General features: G+C 40.7%; 1 protein-coding gene across 2 annotated transcripts in view; it reads right to left on the minus strand.

The window, feature by feature from the left end:
* Window positions 1-904: 904 nt before the first annotated feature.
* LOC101159094 (polyhomeotic-like protein 2) overlaps window positions 905-14,238 on the minus strand; it is a 29,794-nt gene continuing 16,460 nt past the window's right edge. For both annotated transcript variants that reach the window (XM_011475025.3, XM_023954972.1), the window contains exons 8-15: window positions 11,597-11,898; window positions 10,317-10,509; window positions 7,247-7,461; window positions 6,482-6,611; window positions 5,047-5,149; window positions 4,847-4,961; window positions 2,195-2,513; window positions 905-2,068 (exon numbers count right to left, since the gene is read on the minus strand). In XM_011475025.3, the coding sequence (XP_011473327.1) occupies window positions 1,914-2,068; window positions 2,195-2,513; window positions 4,847-4,961; window positions 5,047-5,149; window positions 6,482-6,611; window positions 7,247-7,461; window positions 10,317-10,509; window positions 11,597-11,898 (1,532 nt within the window). In that variant the 3' untranslated portion in view covers window positions 905-1,913. The remainder of the gene's footprint in view (window positions 2,069-2,194; window positions 2,514-4,846; window positions 4,962-5,046; window positions 5,150-6,481; window positions 6,612-7,246; window positions 7,462-10,316; window positions 10,510-11,596; window positions 11,899-14,238) is intronic.

Here is a 14,238-nt window from a genome sequence, read left to right on the forward strand (position 1 = left end):
CTTAAATAGGTGCTTCGTCAAAATTCGCAACTGTAGTAGACGAAAAAGTTGGGCATTAACACTTAATGTAGATCTTCATAATACAATTTCCAAATATGTGTTCCAAATGTAATTTATTTCACAAAGTATGCATTTGTATGTTACTTTATAGTCGCTTTTATTTTAGACAGGCCTAGTAGTTCTATTATTTCTGCAAAAAGTACAAAATTAAGTTTGGGATATTGACCCTATTTTACATGGTACAAGCAAAAGAACCTAATAATCCAGTTGGAAGTAAGTATCCCTTACTCTTTGCGCATTTTTTAAAATATCTTTACCAGAAGGTGATGGAAAGCTCATGTTTGAGTTGTGGTTCTTTTGCAGTTAGGCCTACATTAGGACTATATTTGATTCTGATCCAAAAACACTTTAAAGACCCACTCCAAAGAGAATCGTGTTTTTGGAGGTTTTTTTGTAGCTTTTTTCTCATGATAGAGGACATACAGGTGAAAAATATAATAAGCATTTCTTAGTATGTTTGTGAATCAGAAGCAGCCAAAAAAATGCTGTTCCTTTCCGAAGCATCCACACGGATCCATGTACGTCTTTGTTTTCCTCGTCTGAGCTGGCTTCTGGCTCCAAACTGTCCAGCTGGATGGCTCCGATAATGCTCACCATTTTTGTTGCACTGGTAATGCTGTAAGCTAGCAAGAGAGTGCATTAACAAAAAGATTATGGGAAATGAGGACGCTCTGTGCCAACGTTCCCGCCCACAACTCGGAGGCAAATATCTGATGAACTACAGCCGCTCTGCAGGAACTATGTCCAAGAAAATGACAGTAAAAAAAAAAAATCTTAATTAGGTGACCGATGTAAAAATTGATCAAAAGATGATTCGGAGGTGGCTTTTAAAAAACCAAAAAACAACACTCAGCAAGTTATTTATGACTGTAAAATGTGATACAAACAGTTTTCATAAATACAGGCATTTTACAATGAATGGTTTAAAAAAAAAGGCTTACTTCTATAACACCACGAAAACGCAATTAAAGATCTTAAAAAAGGCCAATGTTGCTTCATACATTTGCATATTTTTAAAAATATTTTGTAAATTTATACTTCTATTTAAAAATAAAAAAGATAAGTTACAGAAAGAACAGTTAGACCCCTTTCCCATTCCTTGAACTGCTATGTACATATAAACCTTTGTGTTTCATAAATGCAACATAAGATAACCTCAGAACCATTCTTTTTGGAGGAAAATTGAAGACAGGAAAAAAACAAACAGTGGAAACCTTGGGGTAAATTAGTGTCCTCCACTGAAATTAGGACAGAAAATGTATTTCATCTTTAACTTTCCTTTAAAACAAAACTGTATGCAGTTTAAATCTACAGAGTAAAATTGGCTAAAGAAGCTGTCTGAATAGTGTCTCTGCTTTTAAGCTTTGTGTTAAAGTCTTATTAGGAAAAAAGGGAAAGGATCATATGCTGAATAAAAACGAGTCAATTAATGAGTGCCATCTTGTGCTCCCAGCAGCCATCTCCCCATCATTCGCGTGCCAAGAAAAGCGCTCAAAAACACCAATAATAAATTCAGACGTCACTCGTGTTTTGAGCTAAATCAGCACCAACTGTGATGCGGTGTGACCCAGCACAGACACAAATAATCAGTTGAAGTCCTCCCAAACGCTACCCTTTTCCAGAGCTCCACATGTAAACTGAATATGATGCTTACATGGGCAGCATGTATGTGTGTGTGGTATGATGGTTCTTCCAAACCAGTCAAACAGCTCTCTAACAAGCCAGAAATGGCAAGAAGAAAAAGGCAATGCACTTGCAGGTTCAAGTGAAAGGAGTCCAAAAATGAAAGGCTGTAGTGCAGTTAGTTATGTGTGCCGTCGGTGCTACAGTCTACACAAACAGAAAGATTCTTGCTATGAGTCTTTGAGCATGTTGATGCGTGCAAAGATCTTAAGTGCTGGTCCCAGCTTAATGTTCATGGTGCTCATCAAGTGGTCCTCCTTCAGTAAGAGCAAAGCTTGTCCATCTATCTCTTGAGAGCGAAACTCGTCTGCAATTTCCTGACAACCTGCGAGGAGAGAATGAGAAGACAATAAAAAAATAAATAAAAAATAAAAAAATCAGGATTTCTGGGCAAAATGCACATATGTCGAGCTTTCTTTGTGCTTCTGTAAGATAAAAAAAGTCTCTTGACCTGGCAGCGAGCGGATGAACTCGTAAACCTCTTCCACGTTCCACTTGGTGGGGTCGCTGGGTAGAAAGCGTTCACAGAGCGACGGGGCATCTCTTCCAGAGCCGCCATCCTGGTCCAAGGCCCTGCTTGGCTGACGGACAGGGACCTGAGCAGAGACTGGAGCGGGGGCGAGGGGGCCTGAGCTGGCTACTGACAAAGGAGACTGCGGCTCTTCGTAGCTGGACATGTCTGAACATGGACTGGACTCTTCCTGACTGGGCTGAGAGGCGTGTGGAGAGGACACTGAACCACCCTGGTTCTGTTGTAAGGGAGAAAGTTTCTGCAAAGAAAAGCCAGAAAAGACTGCATTGGTAATTATTTTGGGAAAACGGATTCATCCATGTGCATAGAACTGATCAAATAAATGGATTTCAAGCCTCAAAGAACAGTTTTAATGTTCCTTTTTAAAATATTAAAACTATCACTTATTTTATGCTTGGCCAAGGTTCCAATCCCTCTGTTTTGTATTTACTTAGAACCAGCACAGTAATTTATTTTTGTTTTACAGGACACAGGTTCTTTCTTCCTCTCAATAAACTGTGTTCCTTAACATTCTGATGTCCATTGTTTCATATGTTCTGGCCCCTAGACTGGGACAGGTTTGCCTGTCGGGCCGTAACATATTTGGGGGCTAGTCTGGGATTTATCCCGCTTGACCAGTGGCAGTTTTGTTTTGTGGCATTACTTATTTGGGGGTCTGTCTTTATACAGCCTGTACTGTCTTTGTCATCTGCCCTGGGTTTTTGGGCGCTGAAATGCGCATTTGTGACTCGTGTTAGCACTTTGTTTTGGGGCAGGTTTTTTTTGTGCCTCGTGCTGACACTTTGTTTGAGCCTTTTTGCTCATTTGTGTGAATGTGTCTGCACATCTTTGGACACCAGTTTGTAGTTTTGTGTACTGTGTCTGCTGCCCCTGCCTCAATTTTTTTTTTTCCTTTCTTCTCTCTTACTCCTTTGCTAAGCCCTGCATGTCGGTTGACTGAGGATCAACTGTTTTGATCTGAGTGAAATGTTGTTGGTCCCATTGGAGGTATTTTGGTTGGCAGGATGAGTTTTCTGGTCGGCAAAGCTTGTGCAAGGTCTCTTTATCTTAAGGAGCTTGAGGTTGAACTGCTCCGTTTGAGAATAAAGAAGAAGGAAGTTGGTTATGAGTTTGAAATTAAGGAGGAAAACCACAGGCAAATCTGCCTAAAGGAGCTCGAACTGCAACAAGCCACCTCAGTTGCACCACCTCCGTCCGTCTATGTGACACCATTTGATGTGGACAAATGTGTTAAATTTGTACCTCCACTAGGTGACAGGGCCATTGATGATTATTTTGCTCTGTTCAAGCATGCTGCTAGGGTGTTGCAGAGGCCTAAAACTGTCTGGCCACTTTTGCTGAGGAGAGTCCTACTGTGAAGGCACAGGAAGGACTGGTATCCTTGCCAACCATTGCAAGTCTGGACTATGAGAAGGTGAAGGCTGTGGTGTCACGTGCAAATGCGCTTAAGCCTGAGGTTTGCGGAGGATGTCATTTCGTATTTCTAGAGAATAGCGAGCCCAACTGTTCAAAACACAAGTGACATCTGAACCGTGGTTCGACCAAACGAGGCATTTGGCGTGTCATACGTCATCAACCGCGTGATCTGCGCTAGTTGACACACGCCCCGGAAGATTGTGCCGAACCACTCTGTTTCATGAAGGTGAAACGCGCGCCGAAGCGTCCGTGTCAAACGGGCCATCCCTAAGTTTTGTTATTTTAGATTTAGATTTTGTTAGGCAGCCTTAGCAGGGAGCTGCTGAATCTGACGGTCATGGTGACTGGGTCAGTTGTCTCCCTGACTTATTTTCTGTTTGGCCAAGGCTCCAATCCCTCTATTTTGTCATTTTTTGGGACCAGCACAGTAATTTTTGTTTTACAGGATACAGGTTCTTTCTTTCACTCAAACAGTGTTCCTTAACTTATTGGTGTCCATCTTTCATATGTAATGGCCACATTGTGATTTTCCCCCAGAATGGGACAGGTTTGCCTGTCGGGGCCGTAACTGTGTATTCTGACTTGACCCACTCTGTTTGCTTTACCCCTTGTGCTATCTTAGATGACCCCACCCTTACATTGACGTGTTCTCCCTACCATGTCAAAGGTGGATAAAAGGTGGAAAGATTTCATGTAATCCATGGGCACCAGTGAAGATCACAAATCATTGAAGAAAAAAGGTTCAGCGCACTGTCTAGTGGGTCTAGATGACCCAACTCCCAATCTCAAAGTGCCTAGGATAGCACAAAGGTTACGTGAGCCAGAGTTTGTTTCCTCCATCTAACGTTGAACTTTTAGCACTGGTTTAAAAAAAAAAAAAAAATTATCTCCTGGGCAGATTCTGGATGGATTTCGTTAACTAATCAGCAATTACATTTTTGTTTGTACACATCAATAGCAATTCCACTTTTAACTGCTACACAACTGGACTCAATTTGCCGAACTACAGAGATGAAAAGTAGAAAAGAACCCAGCAACTCATAAATTTTGGTAAAAGCAATCAAAAAGGGAGTAATCAAAAAATGTGAACAAATGACTGACTAATAAATAAATAAAAAACCCGACTGTAGAAAAGGGCTATATGTGGCTCTATACCTGCTTTTTGGCCTCTATGCTGGGCCGACCCTGGGATCTCCGGCGCCAGCGATTAGTTGGTTTGTTCCTCTCCGGACGAAAAAGTCCAACCCTCTTTGTGCAGCCGACATTATACCTGATGAAAGACCCAGCTTCACTGAGACTACACATTTCAGTGTAGATTTGAACAAATAAAAGGAAAGAAAATGAAGGGAACTTGCCTCTTGGCACAAACCACAGAGCAGAAGCGTTTGGAGCCTTTGAACCTGTAGGCAAAGTCTACCCAGCCACAATATTCACAGGTCAGCTTGGGTTCTTCTTTCTCTGCAGGAGGAAGAACAGCGGCAACATAAACAACTGATGCTCAATCTTTGAAACGAAATTCAAAAGGAAAAAAAGATCATTTCTAACCAGTAAAGACTATTTTACTTCCAATTAATTAAATTCTAGAACCAAAGCACTCAACGTTTGTTTTTTTATATATAAATAGAAGAATACAAACATTTATTCATCAATGGAAGGTAAAAGCAGTGAACGTGACTTCATCCTTCACATAGCCGGGTTACACATTTGCAGTTTTATAACAAATAGTGGTTAATTCAAATTTTAACACATCCGGTGACAGTTTTTCCACTTAAAGTTGAAGAACTGTCACCCATTCTATGCTTTTTATAAACTTCCTGCAGTGTCTCCTGACAGACACCAGGGGGTGGAGGGGACTTTGAGGCTTGCTGGTTGTTTTCACAGCGATGTTTCAAAGGACGAGTTGCTTTTAACTGCTTAAAGCGGTCACTGGTGTTGCTGCTATGACAGTATTTACTGCAGATGGAGCACATGGTACCACCTTTGGTTGCGAGTGAAAAAGAATTACCAAAAAAACACTTCTTTTTTTCCCCTCTCTCATCTGCAGTGGAGTTGGCTGCTCTGAGGCAGAGTAGTGAGTGAAAACTGATTTGCTGCCAAAAATCCCATGACATGGAAGACCAAGAATACACCTGAGAGAGGTTTTATAAACATTTAATAGCTCAAACTCTCAGGAGCAGAGAACAAATGGCATGTTTCGTTTAAACACAGTATGACAATATTTAAAAAAGATATTGACTCAGAAATATTAACCAGCCAATGTGCAAATGAAAGAATCGATACGCACATCCCTAGTGTGCACTTGTGCTGCTGTGTCAAGGCACACTGACAAACCACAGACTGGTTTACAGAGCAGGACGACATGCTTCCCTATTCCAAAATCATGAAAAGATGTTCTGTGATTTATTTATACAAATAAATTGATATAAACTCATGTTTCTGCAACAATAACCTCTATCTTGTTTGGTTTTCTGGAATCCTTTTTCTGTTATTTGGCCATAATTAAACATGTGTTAGTCCACACAGACCATGTGTTGAAAAACCACATGTGATCATGTGACTGATGAAGCTGTGAGGAAAGAGGAAGTTGTGCTTTTAGCAGGTTGGCTCTGACCAAACACAGGTTAAGTGGTTTGGTGAGGAGCTGCATTGAAATTCAGCTGGGGAGAGTTCACATGGTTGTGTTAACAAGCAGCACGTTAAGAGACTTGTTCCATCCACTTCCTGGAAACATACTTGATAAGAGGAATAGAAAACAGGATGAAATTGATTAAGTGAAAGCGTTGGCCTCACCTGGCTGGTTTATGTCCTCAGGCTCGGAGTCTGTGTTTGCCGCGTTGCTGACTGGAGTTTTGTCAGGGTCTGAGGACAGCTGATGATCCAGCTTCTTTGGACTGTCAATGAGGATGGGCAAACGCTCCACCTGGATCCAGTTTGGAAAAATCACAGTACGTGAAAACTACATCAAATGGGCAGTATTTCTGAGGTATAAATACAAGAGTATTTTTTTTAACCACACAGTTCATCATGAAAACCTTTCAGCTACTAATGTGACAAGAAAAACATATGAAAAATGATATAACTATATAGTAATGAGTTCCATGAATCCCTTATTTCCCAAATTATGCTTTAGCCATTAAATTATAGAAAAATACGACAAAGGTTTTATGACTTTAAATATGTGTACATTCAAAACTGATGAGTATTTACATCAACTGGCCAGCAGGAGGCAGACAACTCAAAGTCTTGATGCTTGTGATGCTCAGTTATAAAACTCTTCAAGGAAAAGGGATGTGAAGAGCGAAAAAAAAAAAGTGCATCAATTTTGGAAAAGAAAAAAAGGTCAGATTAGGCTAACCTGCTGCATCTATACCTCCGCTCATGTGTATTCTACCAGGGGTGCCATCTCCCTGAAACTAATGACGGATGCATGCGACACGCTGTCACTACAAGCAGCAACAGCGGGTTTGTGTTTGCCTGCTGTCAGCTCCCTGCAGGTATGATCAACAGAGATCCTGACTGATTCAGGGAATGCTTAATGTTCCTCTGCTCTCTTACACAAACGGGGAACGGCTCCGCTCCCTCCTGGATGACGAACCCTTCGATGACGTGTGTGAGGACCTGAGGCTTGACGATGGCCTGTGGCGGTTTGCTCTCTCCATTCTGTGGCGTGCTGCCCATCACGGTGGGCGCCTCGCTCTCGTTTCCGGAAGTCATGGCAGGAGGTGGGGAGCCCGCCGTGACTGCGCTTGGCCTCTTTGCAGAGTCAGACCCTAGCCAGAAAAACACATACATTAAACGTGTCATATTTTGAGAGAAATGCCACAGTTATGACAACTTTTTAAAATAATTATATATAAAGATTTAAGAAACTAAAACTCTTAAAAAATATATTTTACCTGAAGTGCACAACTCCAACCTTTTTAATATGTAGCCTAAGTTACTTTTAGTAGGGAATTACATCTATTAATTCCATTTGTAATTGTCTTTATTGATAATACCTTACAAACTTAGTTACTCAAACCTTCTGTTTACATGTTAGCTGGAGCTGTTATTTGGTATAAATGTTATTAAAGTAATGCTTATTATGTATGAAACAAACATAAGTCATGCAAGTCATTTATGGATGTTTTGCTTTGTTTCAGTCATTTTCTATAATAGGCATCAGTCTTTCTATAAGAATAATTACTATTTGATGTGTTTGGAAATGTTTTCTGAAGAGAATGGATGGTAGAGAAAACAGATGATTGAAGACGTTAGAGAGCTTTTTATACAGCATTTTTTCATCTGCTTCTGATTCATCCCGTTTTTAAAAAGGAAAAACTCAGAAATGTAGATTTAATCTGAATTATTTTATTTCATATATCCTCCATCATGAGAAAAAGGCTACAAGAACATGTTAAAAAAACCAGAAAAAAAACACAATTACTAAATATAGATCAAAGGCTTACATTTTAGGAACATGATTTGTTTTTTTAATAGCAAAAACGCAATTTGTGTTGTTTTATAGGATATTTGAATGGATTTAGTTAAAAAAATGTTTTTCTTGTATATATAAGTATATATACTTACAGATCAAACAGACTAAATAAGTTGTTTAAATAAAGATCCATTTTAAATTTGGATTCTTTTTTTTGTAAAACCTTCATCCCTGAGGGGCTGAGCCCCCCGAAAGAGGAAAACTCTGAACTGCCCCTGGTTCAAACGCCGTCTCTGAAGAACAGCGACGAAATGAAACATTTCAACGCTTCCACGCTTAAAGCGCCTCTTCCATTTCCCTCAAAAGCTCCAAACAACGACAACAAACACCGTCTATCATGTAAAAACCCATCAGCGCTACTCACCGCGCAACTCCCGCCTCGCTCGGAACAAAACGTGCGCTTTCTGTTGTCCTAACAACGCGGACGCAGGCAGGCAGCCGCCGCGGACGCCCACGGCGCTAGAAAGCTGCAGCTGCGGCAGGACCCGCCTCCCTCCCCGCACGCTTCCTCCCACGGCAGCGCGCCGTGAGAGCGGCGCAGATGAGTCCGCTTCAGCCGAGAACCCGATCCCGCCGCTCACAGTAGTGTCTGTCTCCCGTCTGACTCCAGCGATCAGCTTTTCGCGCCGACAGCGACATGTAAACACGCGGGGCGGGAGAAGGCTGCTTCACGCGGACACCAAGTGAGAGGAAACACGCTGCATCCCGGTGGACACCTGACTGGAAGCTAAACTTTACAACGTTTAACTTCATCTACTTTTACAGTTTTAGCTAAGTCCCTCCCCTAAAAGTAAAACAAAAACTCCACCAAAACAAACAGCCTAATATTTCAATGAGATGCAATATTCTCCATTGTTAACACATAAGAACTGGAGGAACTGAGTCTCCAAGTCCCCTCTAATCTGCTCAAAGCAGGAAACACTGAGGATCAACCTGCATGACATGAGGATGTCTACGCACACGCTTGTTACACAGGGGACTGGTTTGTGTGCAGAGATGTAGATCCGTGAGTTGGTGGACAGCAGGCCAGAAGCATTGCAGGACTCTGTTTACTTTGTATCTTCAAAGTGCAGCACATCTATTATTCTTATCAGTTTATGAATAGTCTAAATCTTCTGTTGCTGGACGACTCTTATGCTACAAGAATGCGCTAAACAGGGATTCTTAAAAGCACCTTCAGCCAACATTGTTCACACTAGACTGGCGCTACCTGAAACTAGTGTATGTACCTATAGTTGGAAGTGGGAAATATCGAAGCGATGGAAATGTTGTGAATCTTGCTCCAGGCTTTTTCTTTCTCTACTATATGACTTGGTGTCATATAATTGTGTCTAAGCCCAAACCGCAATTATTAATTTCTCATTGATGATCATGATTCCATGTTGGTGCTTCCTTGTTTTGAAAAGACTCTACCCATGCGTCACTACTAAATCCAAGCTCCTAATTGGTCAAAGTTGAACTGGTTTTACCTTTGACCCGTGCTCAATTGCAGCGCGTTTTTTACGTAGAGGGCCAAGAACAAACTCTAAAACGTGCGTAGCGGCATGTGATTGTGAGAGTTTTGAATGTGAAAGCCCAAAACGTGCATATATGTGTTTATAGGCTTTTCCTTGACAGAGGTCGCTTGAATGTGTGTTTCCAGCCCACAGACAGCTGAGAACCAAGAAGATATCAAATCCTGGTGTAGGGTGTGAAAAATAAACAACACATACTGACCCTCCTAAAGCTTTTGGAGGAGCCAAACATAATTCCTTTAAAAATTAATTCAACTAAAGCAACATTTAAAAAAGGATATGATTTTCTGGCATTAAACCAAATTGTGTGTACATTTTATGCCAGACATCGTCGGTGAAATAAAGTACTTTATTAATTTAAAATCTCTTTGAAATGAAGTACATACGTTTATTGTTGAAAGTTCAACTAGTTTTTATTTTAAACAAGATCAATAGGACCATAAACCTCAACATGAATAAAGACACTAAAGGAAATTGTTGCCATTTCATGTTTTACAAACCACACTTTCCACAAACTTCAGACTGAAACCTTTTCCTCACTCAGTCGACTTCTGAGTGGACATCCAATAAGCACAAATGAATGACATTGGCTAAAAGACATTGGCTAGTTCTAGGGAAGCGGTTAAATCTTTACCTTGTGGTTGAACAGGAGGTGTGGCCTGGTTGACTTTGATTTGATCTCCCATCTTGGAGGATTGCGATGAGGAGGGCGCAGGGTGTTGTTGTTGTTGTTGTTGTTGTCGCTGCTGTGTGGACGGAGGCTGACTCGTCTCTCTGACCACCAGTGAGGTGGGCTTGTCTTTATTTTCCTGAAGCAGTCTAGCAGCCTGAAATGAGCAACAAAGGACAGAAAACACTTATCCCAGATGAACACTTTTAAAATAAGATAAACCCAAGAGAAAAAATAATTCAGATTTTATTGATAGGATGCATCCTATCAATAAAGCCCGCTTGATTAATTAATTAATAGCAGGTGTTTGTGGTAACATGAAAATTGGGGTGGAAAACATTAGCACAGCCTTCAAACAGAAGCTTGTAAAGCTACCAGACTACAAGTGTCCCACAGCTATTTGGAATTTAAAGTTTAAAGAGAGTTCTAAAATGTCAAACGCTTCTAACAGCTGTAGATCTATGTTTAGACACCAAAATGCGTTCATTGAAAAGTCAGTGCGACGTTCACAGAAATGCAGCAAATAAAAAAAAAAAGAGCTGACAATCTAATGAAGAGGAAGGAACGACGTTCTCAAACACATCAGCAACTGGCTGAGCGAAAGCAAAAAATCAGTTACAACATCCTTGTTAAAGGTCAAGACTCAAAGAGAACAGTAAAAAAATAAATAAAAACTCAGGAAAGGACTTGTACAACAAACACAAAGCTTTTTCTGAGCTCAACATTTAAAATAGATTAGATGAAATAGAGTTTTAAAAGGTTAAGGACATAATCTAGTGAACCATCAGATATTTCATGTAGTTTAAAAAAAAATCATTTATTTTGCCTAAGTTAAAAAATCTTCTAAATTAAAAGAAGATCTTTCTTCTTCTTAAGCGACTCCACTGTCTGAAAAAAGCACGAGTTGGAGTGGAATACCTGCAGACATTAGTCTGTGAATGTTTGAAAACTGTAGCAATAACAGCAGAAATCATCAGACCTGGAAAACGAATACAATGAGCCCAACACCTTGGGTGTTGTTGGAACGCTTTGTTTTATTTTGACTAAGAAAACGGAATGTGCAAAAGAAAATGAGAAAGAAATTTAAGATCTGTGAACAAAAATGTAGAAAAAAGAATAACAATTTAGCAATAAAGGTAGTTCCAGCATGGTTTTTTTTTTTGACATGATACCTAAAACAGTTTTCTACCATTCTACAGGTCTCAAAGTTACAAAACAGTAGTGGTGCGTGCGTCTGTACGTACCGTTGGCTGGATCTGTAAATTGATGGCAGTGAGCTGGACGGGCTGAGCTTTGGCGTGGTTGATGGAGGAGTGAAGAGCGTGGGGGCTGATGGTGGAGTGGAAGATGGTGGCCTGCTGGCTGGGAGTGGCTGGTTGGTGAGGAGCAGGTTTGGGCAGCACGGGGACGGGGTGCTGGGATGGCTGAATGGAGGCCGTCTGCAGCAGCTGGCCTGCTGTCCGTTGGGAACTCTGACTCTGCTGCACCACAAACTGCTGTTGTTTGTGCTGCTGAACCAGTGAATGGGGCTGAATCTGGGTGTACGCTATAGAACAAGAAACAGCCACATTAAGTACAAAGTACCACAATTCTACAATGGTATAACAGAAAAATAGCTTTATTGTAGCTTTATTGAATTTCTGTGGATTCTAGAGGTAAAGATAATGTGGGCAGAAAAAGGATTTAAAAATAGCAAAATGTGAGTCAAAAGCAAAAAAATAAATAATCAGAACCATTGCTGCACATTCATAAAAAGAGAGAAAACGTGTTGACGTCTGCACAAAAGATCCTGGTACACAGCGCTGCCTCACCCCTGTGCCCCTTGCTGACTAGGTGTTTTATTAAAAGCTAGTGGAAAGGTTGCTCAGACTGTTGCAGTTCTGGCCTGCACCATTTCTCACAAATTGTTTCAAACTGACCTGTCACCACATGTCAGTGCCAACACTGTAAAAACACATCCAGAGCTTGTGAGGTGCCCCAAAGCCCCGAAAAGAAGCGCATCAATCTTGTATTGTGGCGGCGTATGCAAGTGAGAGTGCAGCCGCCGGAAGGAGCCTGAGGCTACGGCGGTTTTGGGAAAGCCTCAGGAAATGGCGGGCTAAGCCAAGTGTCCATGAAATCCTTCACAGAGTTGAAATTGACTCGGCAGGTCCCAGCTGTCTTCCTGCTCTCTAAAATCTCTGACAGGAAGCATCTCGACCTAGAAATGACTAAACCAAAAATAGGAAAATGCAAGAGTGAATGGGAAAGGTTTTGAATCGATTTTAATAGATACTTTTTAAAAACCTGTTCCTTCAGGATCCAAAACAATTGGGTGGAAAAGAATTGATAAATAGTGGGGGTTTTTTGTTTCCTTTTTAAATTAACAGACCAGCCAGACTGTTAAAAAGCAGACAAAATAGAGCACATCATTGAATATGCTCATTATAGCAACCATTTTAGTTGTTGGTCCGTCCATTTTTCTGGCGTTTTTTTCAACTTTCATTTCAACCACATGCTGCATTATTTCCATATTTTAAGCCCAAATCTTATTGGATTGAAAACGTTAACCTGTAATCTGGTTTGCTGTAGGTCTGCAAATTTATCCTCATCTGTAAACCCTAAAAATATACATTGCTACACAATATTGTATCAATAATGAATGATCTGACCTTTTAACTACATTTACTTTTGATCAAGCACTTTTAAAGCTGGAACATCAGATTTGATGCAAAGACTAAAGGAGCTGCTTGAGTTTGCTCAGAATGGATTAGTTATTCTTTGGGAATTTAGAGGAAGCTTGCTTAAACAGCAAACCCATAAATCCAGAGATTTCCAGCCACCGCAATAATGAAGCAGGGGGCTTTCCGAGTCAGAACACTGCAGTCACAACTATCCATACTGATGATTCCAGACGGGGTCAGCAGAGGAGTTGGTTTGGGTTAATGTCCTCCACGTTTTGAGCTTAAATATTGAAGTAACCCCTTGACTTGTATATAAACTTCCAAATCCTACAATCATCACAAAGCGGCGAAAGGCAGCATGATCTTTATGGGCTTCTAAAAATGGTTGCGCAACATCCTAGATTGAATCGGCATTCCTCTCTGAGATGCAGCAGGCGCTGGAAAATCCCTCAGTTTCCACATTCTCAGCAGCTGACACTTGGGCTTACTTTCATTGAGCACAGTGGGACTTGCAACAAAAAGATCTAGATATAAATAATCTATATATAATTTCTTTTCTAAATCATCTGTTGAATGAGGGGAAAAAAAACCTTATAGCAAAATGGATCAGATCCTTAAAGTGGAGCATCACAAGGTGTACTTCTTTAATAATAATTATAGGCATTTGTTTAATTAATAACAGATACTAGTACAATATTTTCCTTTTTTCCTGTTTTTTGAGGATTTTTAAAGGTTTTGCCTTCCTAAAGCTTTTCATAGTTATATTTGGAAAGATGGCAGGCAACACCACAGCTCCATAATCACGTTTTAGGAGCAAGCATCCAGTGTAGATCTGTTCCAGCCAATCTGTTGTGCTTCTGGGGGGTTCCCTGCTGCGGTTTTCACAGTCCGTGTTAGCTTTTTTCTAGCCAACAGGACACAATGAGTTCCTGCGCGGAGCCAAAACACTTTGTATTTTGATTCTCCCTCTGTTTCTCTTTTCATGAGAGAGCCAATCCTCTTTAGAAGAATTAGAGTAAACAAGAGTCCAAAACGAAGAGGAACCCCAATTCATCACACCTCAGTCTAAGACTGGAAGACTGATGAGTTGAATTACACATGAATGAGTGCAAAGGAGATGAATGACCAACAGTTAACTAGATCAGATCATTCATTTTGTAAAGCTACTTAAGGGAATACCTCTTTATCCCAAATGTGTAAACTTCAGATAGTTGTTCACAAAT

This window comes from Oryzias latipes, chromosome 5 (assembly GCF_002234675.1).
Source record: "Oryzias latipes chromosome 5, ASM223467v1".
Taxonomy (NCBI): domain Eukaryota; kingdom Metazoa; phylum Chordata; class Actinopteri; order Beloniformes; family Adrianichthyidae; genus Oryzias; species Oryzias latipes.